This window comes from Narcine bancroftii, unplaced genomic scaffold, assembly GCF_036971445.1.
Source record: "Narcine bancroftii isolate sNarBan1 unplaced genomic scaffold, sNarBan1.hap1 Scaffold_168, whole genome shotgun sequence".
Classification (NCBI taxonomy): Eukaryota; Metazoa; Chordata; class Chondrichthyes; order Torpediniformes; family Narcinidae; genus Narcine; species Narcine bancroftii.
The window spans coordinates 2,498,007-2,513,635 of NW_027211903.1; the positions used below are offsets into that span (position 1 = coordinate 2,498,007).

Sequence of the window (15,629 nt, forward strand, 5' to 3'; positions counted from 1 at the left end):
ACGAAGGGGCCCGAGAAATGAAGGCAGTGTTAGGGAGACATGAGCAGGGAAATGATGAAGCGGAATTCCGTCGATGCCCGTGTGTGTGTATAGGAGGCTGGTCTTTAGTATTTTCCATCCTTTTCGTATTGATCCAAGACTGGGCAAGACCACGTGTTGCCCATGTGCATATTCCGATGAAATGGTGTGGAATGGCCCCTGTTTATAAACAGGCATCTTCCACTCAAGTGGTTTCACATCCTCCTCAATCCCAAGGGTTTGCAAATAGATGAGGGAATATGGAATTGCTGCCAGGAAAGTACAACACGTCTTCAAACTAACAGGATTTTGCAATTTGTAGGAAACAACAGAAGGTCACCTACAAAAACATAAGAAGACAGTAGGTGATCTTCTGAAATGGTTGGCAGTCGAGGGTCACTATGGAGTTCATATCACCGAAGACGAATTCTACGCATTAGGTGATGGTTTCCAGATGGAGGAAGAGGACGATGCGATGGGGTCATTTGCTGAGATGGGCGAAAGACTGAATGACCACCAGCAAGGCCTGAAGGTATGAACACTTCCAGGTGTTTTGGATAAGTGTATATTCGAACAATTGTAAAAATATTTTGGATTGGACTTTTCATCAGAACCTCTGATCAGTACAGATTTGATGAAAGGCGACTGACTAAATTTCATTTAAATAATGACTAACACAATTTCCAAATAATGTTGAATTGAATTTTGACGATCTTCTCCCAATCCTATTCAAAGATCTAGCAGATCCTCTTTCTAACTCAGTCCTACTTTCTGTTCTTTGCTCTGGCCCAGTCACGCAAGTGATGAGAGATGACGGGAATATGATTAACTCACTAATGAAGGGGCAGTGATTGACGATGGTCACAGAGGCCCTTCACTAACAATCTCACCATGGCAGCTTCTTAACAAAAACTCTTCACCTCAGTAATGCTGTATTCTCAGATAATGTGGATCTTGATGTTGTAAAGGGAAGAACCTCCTCCCCTATTTTGATAACTCCAGCACCCACTCATGTGATTAACTCTTTATAACCCATTGAATGGGCCATGCAAGCTATTCACAACCAAAAAGGGTTGAGGAAGCATACACCACCGGAATGAATTCTGGCGTAGCAACGTCACTGTTCGTCCACTCAACCAGGCCAGATCCTTGTGCAGATCTAGGGATTGGTTTGGAAAAGAGAGTGAGTAAGGCTACACCCCCTCACTACCACAATTTTCCTGTTGTTGAGGCAACTGTTGGTGACAGCAGGAGCAGAAAGACTCATCCCATGTTTCTCCAGGGGCTCCCTCAATTCTGATGTGTGGTAGCACCATTGTGCTAAATGGGATAGATTCAGAATAAATTGACAGCTGGAATCACAGTGGCCAAAAGGTACGATGGGCCTTTAACATTTTCAGCAGGAAAGTGTTACTTACCATCGTTAGTTCTCCCATTACAACCAAGACAAGTCATCACCATGGTTTAATAGGGAATGCAGATGCACATGAGGTGCCAGACTGATAATCTTACAACACTGGACAGTGGGCAGGCAATGCAGAAAAAAAAATAACATTCCAAAGACAGAATTAACCGCTGATGAAATTTGAGCTCTGTCGTCCTTCCGGCTGGGTCATGAACAGTAAACAGGGAAAGAGGGACCAACGGTCTCCTCATTCTCAGTGGTGGTAGGCCTCAGCTTCTGAATAACAATGTTGGGGTTAAGACACTTTCTAGCATGTTCCATCAGGTTCTTCCGACACCATCACAGAAATCACTTTCACCCTATTTGATTTACTTAGGAACACCAAGTGCAGCAGACAAATAGGACCAGACTCCATCACATTCGAAGTACTGGAGAAGTTCAGTCTAGATTTTTTTGCACCTCTTGTCACAGTTGATCCACTGACATCCTTCTGACAAAGTGACAAATTCTTCAGGTATCTGGTCCATCTACCAAAAGCAGGACAAAGCCATACTTTATTTAATCAGCTGCCCGATGGAAAGTGTGTCGCACACACTGTGACATAAAGTGGCATTGTTCACCAATAACCTGCATAATGGTACTTCAATTGGGTTTTGTCACATGACTCCAGGTCTCCTTCTCACTGTGGTCCTAACATGGACCAGCCACTTTGAGTACTGTGATAACTAAAACAGATCAGAGGCTACCTGTCAAGCAGTAGGTGGCGAACCTTTGCTCCGCACTTGACTGGATGAGCACAATTCCCAAAGGGCCCAAGGACCTCAACAGCAGAGCAAAGCAGTTGGCTTGATTAGCCCTCCATTCATTCTCTCCACTGAGGTAGTCCTGTATTCTATCAACGGAGTGAACGACATCTACTCGACTCCAAGAATATGTCCAAAGAGGAGCCTTCTGACATGGAGAGGGACGTGCATTAGGTCCGTAGGAACATTACTACCTGCTGATTCCCCTCCACACTCCTCTCCCTTCTAACTGGGAAAGATATTGCCGTTCGTTCAGTTTGGGCCCTGGCAGGGACACCTGCATCTTGAAGCACTAATGTGAAAATGATAATTACCCAGAATGTTTTCACTCAAATGGGGATAGATTTTCACGTTTGTCATTCCTTAATATGCAGTGCTCAAGTCAGATTTTCATCGTTAAAAAAGAGCAAAGATCTTTAAACATTTACCAATTGATGTTATCTTCTTTTCGTAAAGCATTGCTTAACATGTATGCAAATTATTGCCCTGTGTGTGCTTGACAGCCTGGTTTGTTTTGGAATAAGGCGACTTGAATAAAGTCTTGTCAAGTCCAAAGGAAGTTGAACCAAATGGTAAAGATAAATACAATAAAGTCACCGTTATGTCTCTGTGTGGGAGGCTTCTTAAATAGCAGAAGTAAAATCTCTTCTGCTATTTGAATCTTGCATCTTCTTAGAGATGCAAGATTCAAATAGCAGAAGAGATTTTACTTATTGATGCCTTCCACCATGCCAGGAAATGTTCATACTCACATAGACATGCACCCCACATTGGTGCACGACATTTACGACAGTGAGACGGGTGTGTTATCTCGTCAGGATCATGTGAACTCTTTTGTAACTTCCTAGGAATACACCCTTCTCACTGTGGTAACCGTCGTGCACTACTGGGGGGCACCTATACATGAGTATGAGTGTGAACAGTTTCCTGAGATGGTGGAAGGCATCAGTAAGTAAACTCCCTTCTGTTATTTGAATCTTGCATCTTTAAGTTATTTAAGAATCCTCCCAGGTAACACGGAGACAGAACATGTTGGCAGTGGTCGGTCTGAGAGAACAAGAATAAAACTATAAAATGGATTGGAAGTGACTGAAATCTGAAGGGGAAGAAGAGAAAAAGTACACCTGGAAATGAATGGCTGGTGCAACAGCAGTTCACCCAGTGATGGACGGGAGGCTGAAGACATGGTTGAATCGTTTAAAACGTTTCAGCAGATGTACAATTTAGCAGTGAAAAGCTATTTTAAAAATGCAACAGCGAGGAGAAGGTTAGTTCTATACATGTCTGGACAGGGGAGCCAGGCCGTGACTTATTTAATAGCTGAGAGCTTACGGGGTGGAGAAAAATGATCCAGAGCAGATATTTGCAAAGGTTGTTTCTCACCTTGAACTCAGCTCTAATCCTAGACTTGAATGCAATGAATTTCAAGGTTTTGTGTAAGAGACTGATGAGACTGTTACTAACTTCCTTACTACACCAAAAATTAATGCTGCAAAATGCAGATGGAAGGATATAGAGGAAAGATTAGCTGATCCACTAATATGCCCATCCTGAAGTGCAAAAGTCTCTTCTAGGGAAGGATAGCTTGAAATTGGCCAAAGACTCTGACACAGCCAGAGTCTTCAAAGCCACGAGGACGCAAATGAAATCCCTATCAATGCAGACCCACCCACAGCAAAGAGAAGGAAGGGTTGATGCTATAAAAAATACAATCAGAAAAGTGCCACCCCCAGGACCTGTAGGAAGGGCAGCGGACAACACCCCTCCGTGACCAAAATGATTGCCCCGCATACGGTTCTGAATGTGGAGCCTACGGCATAGCAAACCACTGGGCGAAGATGTGCAAGTCTGGCGTGAAGGAAACAGTGATACCAGTGAAGAAAAAAGACAAGAAGATCCACCATCTCTTAAAAATGTTGACACACTCATATACATAGACATCCACCCCACAGTTACTTCAGTGAGAAGGGTGCATTCTTACACAGTTACAAACTAGTTCACATTCTCCTGACTAGATCACAGTCACCTCTCGTTAGATTTCACGTGTTCTCTTTTACATCATGAAAGAATATTAAATCCCTGAATTGAAAGTTAAGGATGAGATCATTCAAATGACAAAAGTTTAATGTGCTTAAGTTTAAATAAAAGTAAGTCTGTTTGACAGGGAAGGGACTGTGTACAAATACTGAAGGAGAGGATTTATTTTCTTGTCAGTCAAATTAAATATGGAATATATTCTACTCCATCTCAGCAGGATTCATCCTTTGACACAAGCAAAGAATTGTAGATCAAGGTAGTTGATTAAACCTCCGAAAGCATAAAACCATTTAGATTTCTGGACTTGAAGTATGTTTCCTGTGTGTATTTAAGGGTGTTTTGGTACCCTGATTTTTAATAAATTGGGAAACTTGAATATTTTATTTCAATTGCAAATGCAATAAATAGAAACCTTACCTCCCCCAAGACAACTTGGAGCAATAAAAATGAACCTAGGATTGTTTCTTTTCTAGGAACATCGCCAAAAGTTGTCCCAGAAAGAGCAAGAGTTGGTTTTGGCCATAGAGGCAGCTCAGACTTTCCTGGAACAAAATGTCCAGGACCCTTTGCGAGACGAGGAAGTTGCACTGCAGCAGAACTTGAATGTCTTGATGGAGGAGTACGAATCCGCTTTATCAAGTGCAGATTCTCAATTAAACGTGATTGAGGATCTGCATCTAGAACTGCAGAAGTTCCGAAAAGGTGAGGGAAAGTATTCATTTATTTTCCAGATTACTATAAAATACTATTTACTGAGAGTTAAAAAGAATTCTAAGTAAGACAACTGAAAGCTACATGTGGTTTGGAATAACCCCAACTTGTAATTATTACAGGATCCTGTCAATGTGTCAAAGTCTATATAATCTGGTATTATTTGATCATTTTGATTATTTCACCATTATATTCCTTTAAACAGATAATGATGAATTTGAAACATTAATGATTCATTCAGAAAAGGAACTACAAAAAATAAAAGCTGAGGAATTTGACTCCACGTCATTGACATTCAAACTTAAGAAGCAGAAATTCCTCTTCAATGATCTTCAGTTTCTCAAAGGGGATCTAAGATACCTCAGACGATCTTGGAAAAGTCTCTTCGATGCTGCCTTTCTCTTTGAAATCAGGAATGCAATTGAAAGCTACAAGATCCCAATTGATCCTGATGCCATAAGCCAACGTGTGGAGGAGACGGTTGAAAGCGCCGATGCTCGCTTCAACGCACTTCGATCAGAAGTATGACATATCTCCTTTTTTTTGACTAATAGCATTTAAACTCCAATTTTACTTTAGATCAGTAACATGAGAGCATTTTGATAGACTGAGCAACTTGTGTAAGTTTTAGTCTTATAAGAGTGGCTCTGGAAAAGGTTTGCGGCTGTGATTAATAATACCCATGAAGAACAGGAACAATGATCAAATCTTTCCAGTATTGTGGAGCTCTCTTGGTGGCCAAACTCACTCGAGTTGGACAGAGACCACTGCAGAAAATAAGTCATGAACTCATTTCCTTTTAATAAAATCAAATGTCGAACAGATCATAATTGGTGAAGATTTTCCAGACTGGCCTCCCACGTGCATTTGTCACTGAACACGGTGTAATGTGTCCAATCCACAAAGGTCACCTCGCTGGCTCAGTATGTCCTAAACCCAAGGGTTAGGCTTGAATGGCATAACAGAAATGCAGAGTGTTCGGCTGGAACAAGCCCAGCCCCAAAAGAATTTCTGTCTAATCTTCACTGACACACTAAATTTGTGAAGGTTTTCAATGCTTCTGATATATTCCTGACCATCAGTTTATTTTGAAAGCAAACTCAAAATATTAATTAAAAGATTTATTGACATAACAAGAAAATGGAACAGTACGGCAGGGTAACAGGCATTTCACCTTTGGTGAGGAGTGAACATTGCCTTTTTGTCTGTGACCCTCAAAAAACTTGATGCAGGGAACAAAAAAATGATAGTTGGCATAAGTAATGGACCAGTAATGTATCGCTTGACCCATTTTGGATCGATTGGACACTCGATATTTGATCGCATCACAAAATCGTACATTTTAAAAATCCACATACTCATTCATTTCTTTCACTCTATAGTGCATTGGACTTGGAATCCGTCTTAGCACCAAGGTATTTGAACAATGGCAAGAGAAGGCAGATGAGCTGCGTTTGTGGCTAGAGAGAGTAGAAAGAGAAAGACGAATGGTTCAGCTGGAGGCCATCCCTAATCCAGAAATCTTGCAGCAAGAACTTGAAAATATCATGGTAAATTAAAGTTGTTATTTCATAAATCACTGTGTAATGTTGCTTATTCTAATTTACGAGTAGAATGATGAATGCTTTGAAATAATGATAATGTGCACATCCAATAACAGTGGTTAAGGCCACATGGGAGGTTGTAAGTTTGGCACCTGAAATAGGAAGTTGAGCTCCATTCATTCCAACTTGATCAGGTTTTAATGGGAGCCTGATGAAGATCCAACAGCCAATTTGTTTCCAGATGGTGGGGGCGAGATTGGAAACTGTAACAAAGAAGCCAAACAGTTCTGCTCTCATTGTGTGTCTATTTTCAGTATGGGTTTCCTCAGACCTTATCCATGTTTAATGGGGGCCTAAGAAAATGGTGGCAGAATTTTGGACGACCTCCAAGATTATAACAGCAGAGCAAAAAATCTCAGCAAATCATTAATGGGATCATCAGGTGCAGAGACGATAACTCCATAGATGGGGGTTTCAGGAACAGGTGAAGGGGGGTGGGAGGAAAGTGGTGATTTGGAGCACATTTGGAGGTAAGATTTGTTTGCAAAGTGGCAGAGATTGATTTATTCCAAAGAAGTATTCGAACCATAGAACCTTACAATATTACAGAACAGAAACAGGCCCCTTTGGCCCTTCTTGTCTGTTCCGAACCCTTTTTCTGCCGAGGCCCTCTGACGCACCTAGTCCATAGCCCTCCATACCTCTCCCATCCATGTACCAGTCCAAATTCTTTTCAAATTAAAAATTGAGCCCACAGTCACCACTTCAACGGACAGCTTGTTCCACTCTCCCACCTCTTCACTCTGTGTGAAGACGTTCTCCCTCATGTTCCCCCTAAATTTATCCCCTTCACCCTTATCCCATGTCCTCTGGTTTGTATTTCACTTGCTCTCAGTGGAACAAGCCTACCTATATTTACTCTGTCCTCCACATCATTTTAAATCTCTCTCTCAATTCTTCCCTCATTCTACACTCCAGGGAATAAAATCATAACCTGTTTAACCTTTTCCTACAACTCTGCTCCTGACGTCCAGGCCACATCCAAGTCAATCTCTGCACAATTGCCATCCTTCCTGCAGTTAGGTGATCCAAACTGCACACAATAATCCAAATTGTGTCTCACCAATGAAAATTATACTTTATCCTTTGATTGATCAAGGTCAATGTGCCAAAAGTTCTCTTTGCAACCCTATCCACATGTGACACCATTTTCAGAGAATGAGGTGTCTGTATTCCCAGATCCGTCTGTTCTATCATACTCCTCACTGCCCGACTGGTTACCATGTATGTCCTTTCTTGGCTTGTCCTTCCAAAATGCAACACCTCACACTCATCTGCATTAAATTCCATTTGTCAGCCCATGTTTCCAGCTGGTCCTGATCCCTCTTCAAGCTTTGAAAACCTTCTTTAGTGTCCACAACACCTGCAAGCTTACTCATCCAATTTACCCCATTATCATCCACATAGCCTTCCTGGTTTCTTTCTTGAGGTTTTTTCTTGCATTTTCTATACTCTTCAAGCACCTCATTTGCTCTGTGATGTCTATACCTGCTGCACACCTCTCTTCTTCCAAACCAGATTCCTAAGCCTGCTAATCTTGACAGGAACATGCAAAGTCTGTACTCTCCAAATTTCACCTTTGTAGGTCTTCCACTCACCCCGCACATACTTTTCCAGGTCAACACCTTCTCATTCCTTTCTAATTTCCTCAAATTGGCCTTTCTCCAATTTAAAATCTCAACCCGAGTCCCAGACCTATCCTTTTCTATCATTAACAAAACTAATGGCATCATGTTGACTGGAGTTGATGTTTGAGGAATTGGAATTTGCATCAGAAAGACAAATCAGAAAGTTTTGCTTTATTGAGGTGGAGGGCATTTCTGGTCTTGCAGTCAGAGAAAAATCGGACCATTTATTGCAATAATGGCCTGGGATTGATGGTCATGGAGAAAAGCTGTGGGCCATTAAGTGCTCGAGAGAATAGGAGTTGCAAACGGGTCAGATTGCTGAGGGAGAACACATATTTACCTTTGAAGGATGATGGATTGGGGAGAGGGGTCATCTGGAGTAAAAGTAGACAGGGAGAAAAACGCTAATGCAGAATAACCCTCTGCAGCCAAATCTATGTCCATTAGTGGTGAAAAGCCAAATGAGTTCTTCAGCATTATTTTATCAATGCTGATGTAAATCTAAGCATCAGAACATTTTTAAATATTTTCTTGTGACCTTGATGGTTTGCAAGGGGACTTCAGGGCCGGTCAAGAGATGTAGACAAGATAAAGATGATGAGCTCAACAGCATCAGAAAATGCTCAAACATCAGGCGTATTAAATACCTCGAAGCATTAATGAGTAATGAGTAATGATCAATAGAAAGTTTGATCTGGTTGTTTGAGAAAATTCCAATATCCTGTGGTTATTGGGTCCTTGAAAATGTTCGCCTCCTCACCCCAAAGCAGGCCAGAGAGTTGTTGGTATTTATGATAATTTATAGAATCGCCTTCACAGGCTGTTTATCTCCTTGACCCAAAGACAATATCGAAATTAACCAAGGCATCGGCAAATCTAAGATATACAGAAATAAATATTAATTTTATTGTGAATGAGTCATTGTGTCATTTTGAAATCACAGGTTCTTCAGGGAGAAATTTCTGAACATGAAGATGGTGTCGAAAAGTTACAGGAGGCAGCAAAGTGCCTGCTGAATTTGAGCAATGACGTTGTTCCAAATATAGTCCAGCTTCGAAAGACCACAGGTACCATTTCAACATTTGATGTTTAGATCATAAGGTGGTTCTCTAATTCCAACAAATACAAGTGATGCTTCCAGCTGGTAAATTAGACATTTTCAAATTGTGCAAATTACCAGTGGGGACCCACCAACCTCTTTGAACCATTCTAAAATATTTCTTGCAATTGATTGGATTTCAAATGTTGAATCATCTTTACCTAGCACGTCATAAATAGGCTATCATTTCATAAACAGCTCTGAAAATGACCATTTACTAAAGAACTGTGCACACTTCAATGTTTGAATAAAATGCAGTATTTAAGAAAGTTCAATCGAACTTTCTCCACTGAATTGTGGTCAGTGATTCAGACTCGTAGGCCAGAATCGCAATAGTATTGCAAAATGTGTGTTTATTGAATGAAATTTCTGCTCGAGTGGTGCATCTTAGAAGTGTTGGGTCTTATAAAATTGTTGCATTAAAGGTACTGAATTGAGAACCATATTTGGAGCGTTGGAAATGAAAATGGCGGCAAATGGGAATTCTTGCAGTGAATTCGTTGAAAGTGATGCTCTGCGATTATTTAATAAAGCAGCCAGGCTCCAGTCATGCATACTTGTCCGTGGCTCATCAATTAAAGAGAAGATTGAATGATTGGAAACCAGACAACTTCCAATCATAGAAACAAGACTGGAAATAGGAAACATATGTTAAAATATGCCAGCAAGGCGGTGAAGTCACGAGCTCCATCGAAATGTTAATGTTGCTTTTCTTTTTTCCAGATGCTCTATCAGCTCATTTATTTTTATACATTTTTGTTTCCTTTCCTAAACCTCAGAAATTCTATATTTTCCGTTTGTCTTGTTGATCAGTTATTAATAGAAATAGAGGGTATGTAGAAATGGTAGAAGGTTAAGCAGCGGCCATTTACCAAGTGTGAACATCTGGCAAACATGCAGCCAAGGAAGTGTTTAGGGCTGTGATGTCTCAAAGACCCCCCAATGAGAGGGGATTTCTCATGCTGTGCTGGGAGGGCACTGAAGATCCATGCATCTGAGCACCTGAAGGGCGGGATACAGTTCTGGTGAGAACGGTTGCAGCTGCTCTCAGAGTCTTCTCTATTCAGCAGGGTATTCTTTGTTGTTCCTGCTCCTCCCCGGCCCCAGCTCCCCCCCACTTCACCTGCTCCTCTCGATGAGTAAAAGGCCTTGAAGTCAACATGTTTTCAACAGAGTTGCACAACTGTCCCTCTCTTTCTCTCTCCATTTTCTTTTGCAAATGTCCCTTCCTTTTCACTGTTCTTCATTTCACTTGTCTGCTATTTCACGTTGATTCCCTCCAAACTTTTTTCATTCCTTGCTCACCTTTTCTCTCGTCATCTTCTGTTCTGCATTGCTTTAAATATTACTAAACCCACAGTTCTCTCTCCAAACCAAAAAAATGTGTTTGTTGGGAAGAAAACACCGGAAACATGGTAAATCTTTGAAGACATTTTTAAATGTATGTGTAACAGAACCTTGTGTTCATTTTAGCTACCATCGAACAGAGATTCCAGCGTTTGCGTCAGGAAACATCAGAGCAGAAGAGGACGTTGGAACGGACAAATGTCCAAGTGGAAGATCTTGAAGGTTTACTTTTACCTGGCACTTCTCACCACTGCGATTTTGGAAATGTTTTATTTCTGGATTGATGAAGCAGGATCGTTGACCTAGTTGAGAAACATTGCTATTTTGCACACATAACTGGTCCCTAATAGCAATGCAGGATTGACCAGATGATGTTGATTGCAAGATAAATCTTGGCTGAGACAATTACAGTCCAGATACAGGACATCTCGGCCCCTCGAGTCCACACCGATTTAAGTGGGCTACTCTAGCCCCACTTACCCACTCCCTGTCCATAACCCTCCAATACCCTCACATCCAGGCAGCTATCCAACTTGTTCTGAAATGACACAGGAAGTTACATCCCAGACCCTGGCACCAATCTGTTTCCTTAATCGTATCCACAGAATCCACAATTTGTCATCCTGACCATCGAATCCCCTATAACTATTACCCTCCTCTTCCTTTCCCTACCCTTTTGGGCAACAGAGGTTGACCTTGTGCCAGAGATACAGCCACTGATTCCTTCCCCAGCCTGAATGCTCCTCAAGGAGGTGTACCATTTGTTGAGTGCTTCAGTCACAGGTGCCCCCTCCTGTATCTGTCTCTTCCCTTTCCCCTCTCCTAACTGGAACCCACTGATCCTCCTCCTGTGGCCCTGTTGAGACCACCTGGCTATAGCTCCTATCTATGATGGCCTCACTCTCACTGACCAGGTCGAGGTCATTGAGCTGCAGCTCCAATTCCCTAACACGGTCCCTGAGATGCTGCAGCTCAGTACACCTAGTGCAATCGTGGATGTCCAGGAGGTCGAAGACTCCAGGACCTTTCACATCTGACACTGAAAAGAGCAAACTGCTCTCACACTCAACCCTTCTCTCTTCCCCCTCACCTTAGAAAGAGAAAATAACAAAAAAAATATAGTCTTACCTTAATCTAGATACACTCGACCTCAGCCTCTACTCGCTGAACCCTCTCGAGCCAAAGCCTCGAAACCCCACTCTTTCACCAGGCCACTACTCACTGGGCCACTCCTCGCTGGCCTCTCCTTTGCGTTTCCCTCCTTTTATCGGCCTTGACCAATTAAACCTGTCACTCTCAACTCGCTCCACCTCCGAACACTGCCCAAACTCTGGTCTCCGCCTCCTCCGACTCACTGCTCGAACCGACTAGGCCCGAGGCCGGGTAAAGAACAGAATTTATTGTACGATAGAATCTTGTATGTTCTTTAAAAACCATATAGGATGTGGTTTAAGGTCTCATCCAAAGCAATTGCATCCACTCATGCAATTTGATTTCACTACTTCCCCAATGTGCCATTTAGAAATGCACAGAATGACGTGGATGTTGCTTCTCTTCACCATCTGAAACAAGTAAATGGGTTCTTACTATTAAAGCTTCTGCCTCGCATGTTCGAAGTTTGAAAAAGATCAAAGCTGGTGCATAGTTTCATGCATCCACAAGTGTATAAAAAATGGGTTGTGGCAAATCATCGGCAATTATCCATGCCTGCTGCATCCAGGCATATTTGAAGATTGGAGCACGACTGCAACGCCATGTCAACTGTGGCGGATTAACTACCACTCCAGGCTGAGCTTTAGTAAAGCCCCCCTAACCTTGCCTCCCTGCCCCACTCTTTGCTGAATCGAATAAAGTGACATTAAGTTACTTTAAATAACATATTAGGGGTCTCCAAAGTGGTCGATATCGACCCTTGGTGAAGGGGTGGGGGGGTGGGTTGGAGAGGCAGCAGCGTGACCCAGATGTGTGGGGGGGGGGTGAGACAGCAGCACCACTCACGTGGGCAAGGAGGGAGATAGACGGCAGCGCGACTCGGGTGGATTGGAGAATGGTAAATAGAGTCCCCTTGTTTAAAAAAGGTAATAGGGAGAATCTTGGGAATTAGGGTTAGTCTTACATTATTGGTGAGTAAACTAATGGAAGGGATTCTTAAGGATGGGATCTATGAAGATCTGGAGAAATACACTCTACTCAAGGATAGTCAGCATGTCTTTGTGAAGGCAAGCTTGGGCCTCACAAATCTAACTCAGTCTTTGGAGGAGGTTACAAAAGAAATTAATGAGGGTACGGTGATAGATGAGGTCTACGAGGATTTTAGCAAGGCGTCTGAGAAGGTCGGTCACAGGAGACTCCTTCGGAAAGTCCTGAGTCATGGGATGAGCGAAAAATTACCTGCATGAAATAAAAGCTGTCATGTCGGAAGAAAGCAGAGTGTCGTAGTGGAATGAAAGTATTCTGCCTGGAGGTTGGTGCCGCAGGGATCTGTTCTGCGACCCGTGCTCTTTGTGATTTTCATGTCACCTGGATGAAGAGGCGGATGGATAGGTCAGTAAGTTTGCGGATGTCACGGAGGTTGGTTTGGAGGAGTTGTGGATGGAGATGAAGGCTGTTAAAGGTTACAAAATGATGAAGGTGGGATGCAGAGTTAGGCAGAAAAGTGGTGGATGGATTTCAATCCAGATAACTGAGAGTTGATGCATTTTGGAAGGACAAACCAGAAGGCTGAGTCCAGAGTTAATGGTCAGTTACTTAAGAGTGTGGATGAACAGAGGAACCTTGGGTTGCAAATCTACACATTTCTCAAGGTTGCCGCACAGTTTGATAGGAGAGTGAAGAAGGATTATGGTGTGCTGAGATTCCTTCATAGGTGGTTTGAATTCAGGAGTAGAGTTGTCATGTTGCAAATCTATAAATCTTTGGTATGACTCACTTAGAATATTATGTTCAGTTCTGGTCACCTCATTATAGGAAGGAGAGGGGACAGAGGAGATTTACCAGGATGCTGCCTGGATTGGGAAACAATTCTCATGAGGCAAGGTTCACAGAGCTGGAGTGTAGAAGGATTAGAGGAGACTTGATAGAGGTCTACAAGATCTTCGACATCCTCCCGTGAATTCAGGGACCAGAACACTACATAATATTCCAAATGCGGCGAACCAAAATTTTATACAGCTGTAACTTGACTCACCAACTTTTACACTCAGTTCCCCAAATCATGAAGTCCAGCAGGCTGGATGTTTTTTTACCATCCTCTCCACCATGTTGTCTCTTTCAGGGTGCAGAGAGCGTTCAGCTCAAAATCCTTCTCTCCATCAATGCTAGAAAGGATATATTGTAGACTTTCCCTTGCATTTGACCTCCCCCCCTCCCAAATCCAGCACCTCACTCAGGGGAGGGAGAGGGGAAGAGGAGGGAGAGGGGAAGGAGAGGGAGAGGAAAAGAGAGGGAGGGAGTGTTGTCGAGGAAGGGGGAGGGATATAGTGAGAGGGTGAAGGGAAGAGGAAAAAGAGAGAGAGTGGGGAAGGAGAGGGAGGGAGAGTTGTCAAGGAAGGCGGTGGGATAGAGGGAGAGAGGGTGAGTGGAAGAGGAGGAGAGGGAAAGGGGAAGGAGAGAGGAAGAAATGTCGAGGAAGGGGGGAAGGATACAGGGAGAGTTTGAGGAGAAGGAGAGGAAGTGGAGAAGGAGAGGGAGAGAAAAGGATAGGGAGGAAGAGTTGTAAAGGAAGGGGGAGGAATATAGGGAGAGGGTGAGGGGCATAAGAGAGGGGAAGGAGAGAGAGAAGAATGGAGTGGGAGGTAGACTTGTCGAAGAAGGGGGTGGGTTAGAGGGGAAGAGGAGAGGGAGAGGCAGGGAGAGTTGTCAAAGAAGGGAAGGGATAGGGGAAGTGGAAGAGGAGAAGTCGATGGATAGGGGAAAGAGAGGAAGAGGAAAGAAGAGGGAGGGAGAGTTGTCGAGGAAGGGTAAGGAATATAGGGAGAGGGTGAGGGGAAGGACAAGGAGAAGGGAAAGAGGATGAGGGATAGTTGTCAAGGAAGGCAGAGGGTTATAGGGAGATTGTGAGGGGAAGGGAAGGAGAGGGAGGGAGGGAGAGTTATCGAGGAAGGGGAGGGATATAGGGAGAGAGTGGGGGAGGAGAAGAAGATGGAAAGTGGAAGGAATGGGAGAGGGAGGGAGAGTTGTCGAGGAAGGGGAGGGATAGTGGGAGGGTGAGAAGAAAGAGAGGGAGAGAGGAAGGAGATGGAGAGGGAGGGAAACTTGTCGAGGAATGGGGAAGGATATAGGGAAGAGTGTGAGGGTAAGAGGAGAAGGAGAGCGATAAGAGATGGAGAGGGAGAGGAAAGGAGAGAGGGAGAGTTGGTGAGGAAGGGGGAGCGATATAGGCTGAGGGTGAGGGGAAGAGGAGGAGAGGGAAAGGAGAGGGAGAGGAAAGGAGAGTGAGGGAGAGTTTTCGAGGAAGGGGGAGTAATGGGGTGAGGGTGAGGAGGGGAAGGAGAGGGAGGGGAAGGAGGGGGAAAGGGAGAGGGAGGGAGAGTTGTTGAGGAAGGGATAGGGATTTTGGGAGAGGGTGAGGGGAAGAGGAGGAGAGGGAGAGGAAAGGAGAGGAGAGTTTTTGAGGAATGGGAGGGATATAGGGAGAGAGTGAGGGCAGGAGGAGAGGGAGAGGGGAAGGAGAGGGAGAGGGGAAAGAGGAGGAAAGGGAGGGAAATTTTTTGAGGGGAGGGATTTTGGGAGAGGGTGAGGGGGAGAGGGAGAGGAAAGTAGAGGGAGGGAGAGTTGTTGAGGAAAGGGGAGTGATAGAGGGAGAGGGTGAGGGGAAAAGGAGAGGGAGAGGAAAGGAGAGTTTTTGAGGATGGGGAGGGATATTCGTAGAGAGTGAGAGTTAGAGGGGAAGGAGAGGGAGGGAGAGGGAGGAAGAGTTGTCGACGAAGGGGGAGGGATAGAGGGATAGGGGATTAATGGGTTTCTATTGTCTCTGAA

General features: G+C 43.6%; 1 protein-coding gene across 2 annotated transcripts in view; it reads left to right on the forward strand.

Annotated features, from left to right (window-relative positions):
• The window catches only part of LOC138750579 (microtubule-actin cross-linking factor 1-like), a 39,222-nt gene that overhangs the window by 14,978 nt on the left and 8,615 nt on the right, over positions 1-15,629 (forward strand). Inside the window, exons 2-7 of one of the 2 annotated variants that reach the window (XM_069912686.1) lie at positions 341-550; positions 4,737-4,965; positions 5,180-5,496; positions 6,357-6,524; positions 9,150-9,273; positions 10,779-10,874. In XM_069912686.1, coding sequence (XP_069768787.1) covers positions 341-550; positions 4,737-4,965; positions 5,180-5,496; positions 6,357-6,524; positions 9,150-9,273; positions 10,779-10,874 — 1,144 coding nt within the window. The remainder of the gene's footprint in view (positions 1-340; positions 551-4,736; positions 4,966-5,179; positions 5,497-6,356; positions 6,525-9,149; positions 9,274-10,778; positions 10,875-15,629) is intronic. The other variant, XM_069912687.1, reaches the window with a different exon arrangement.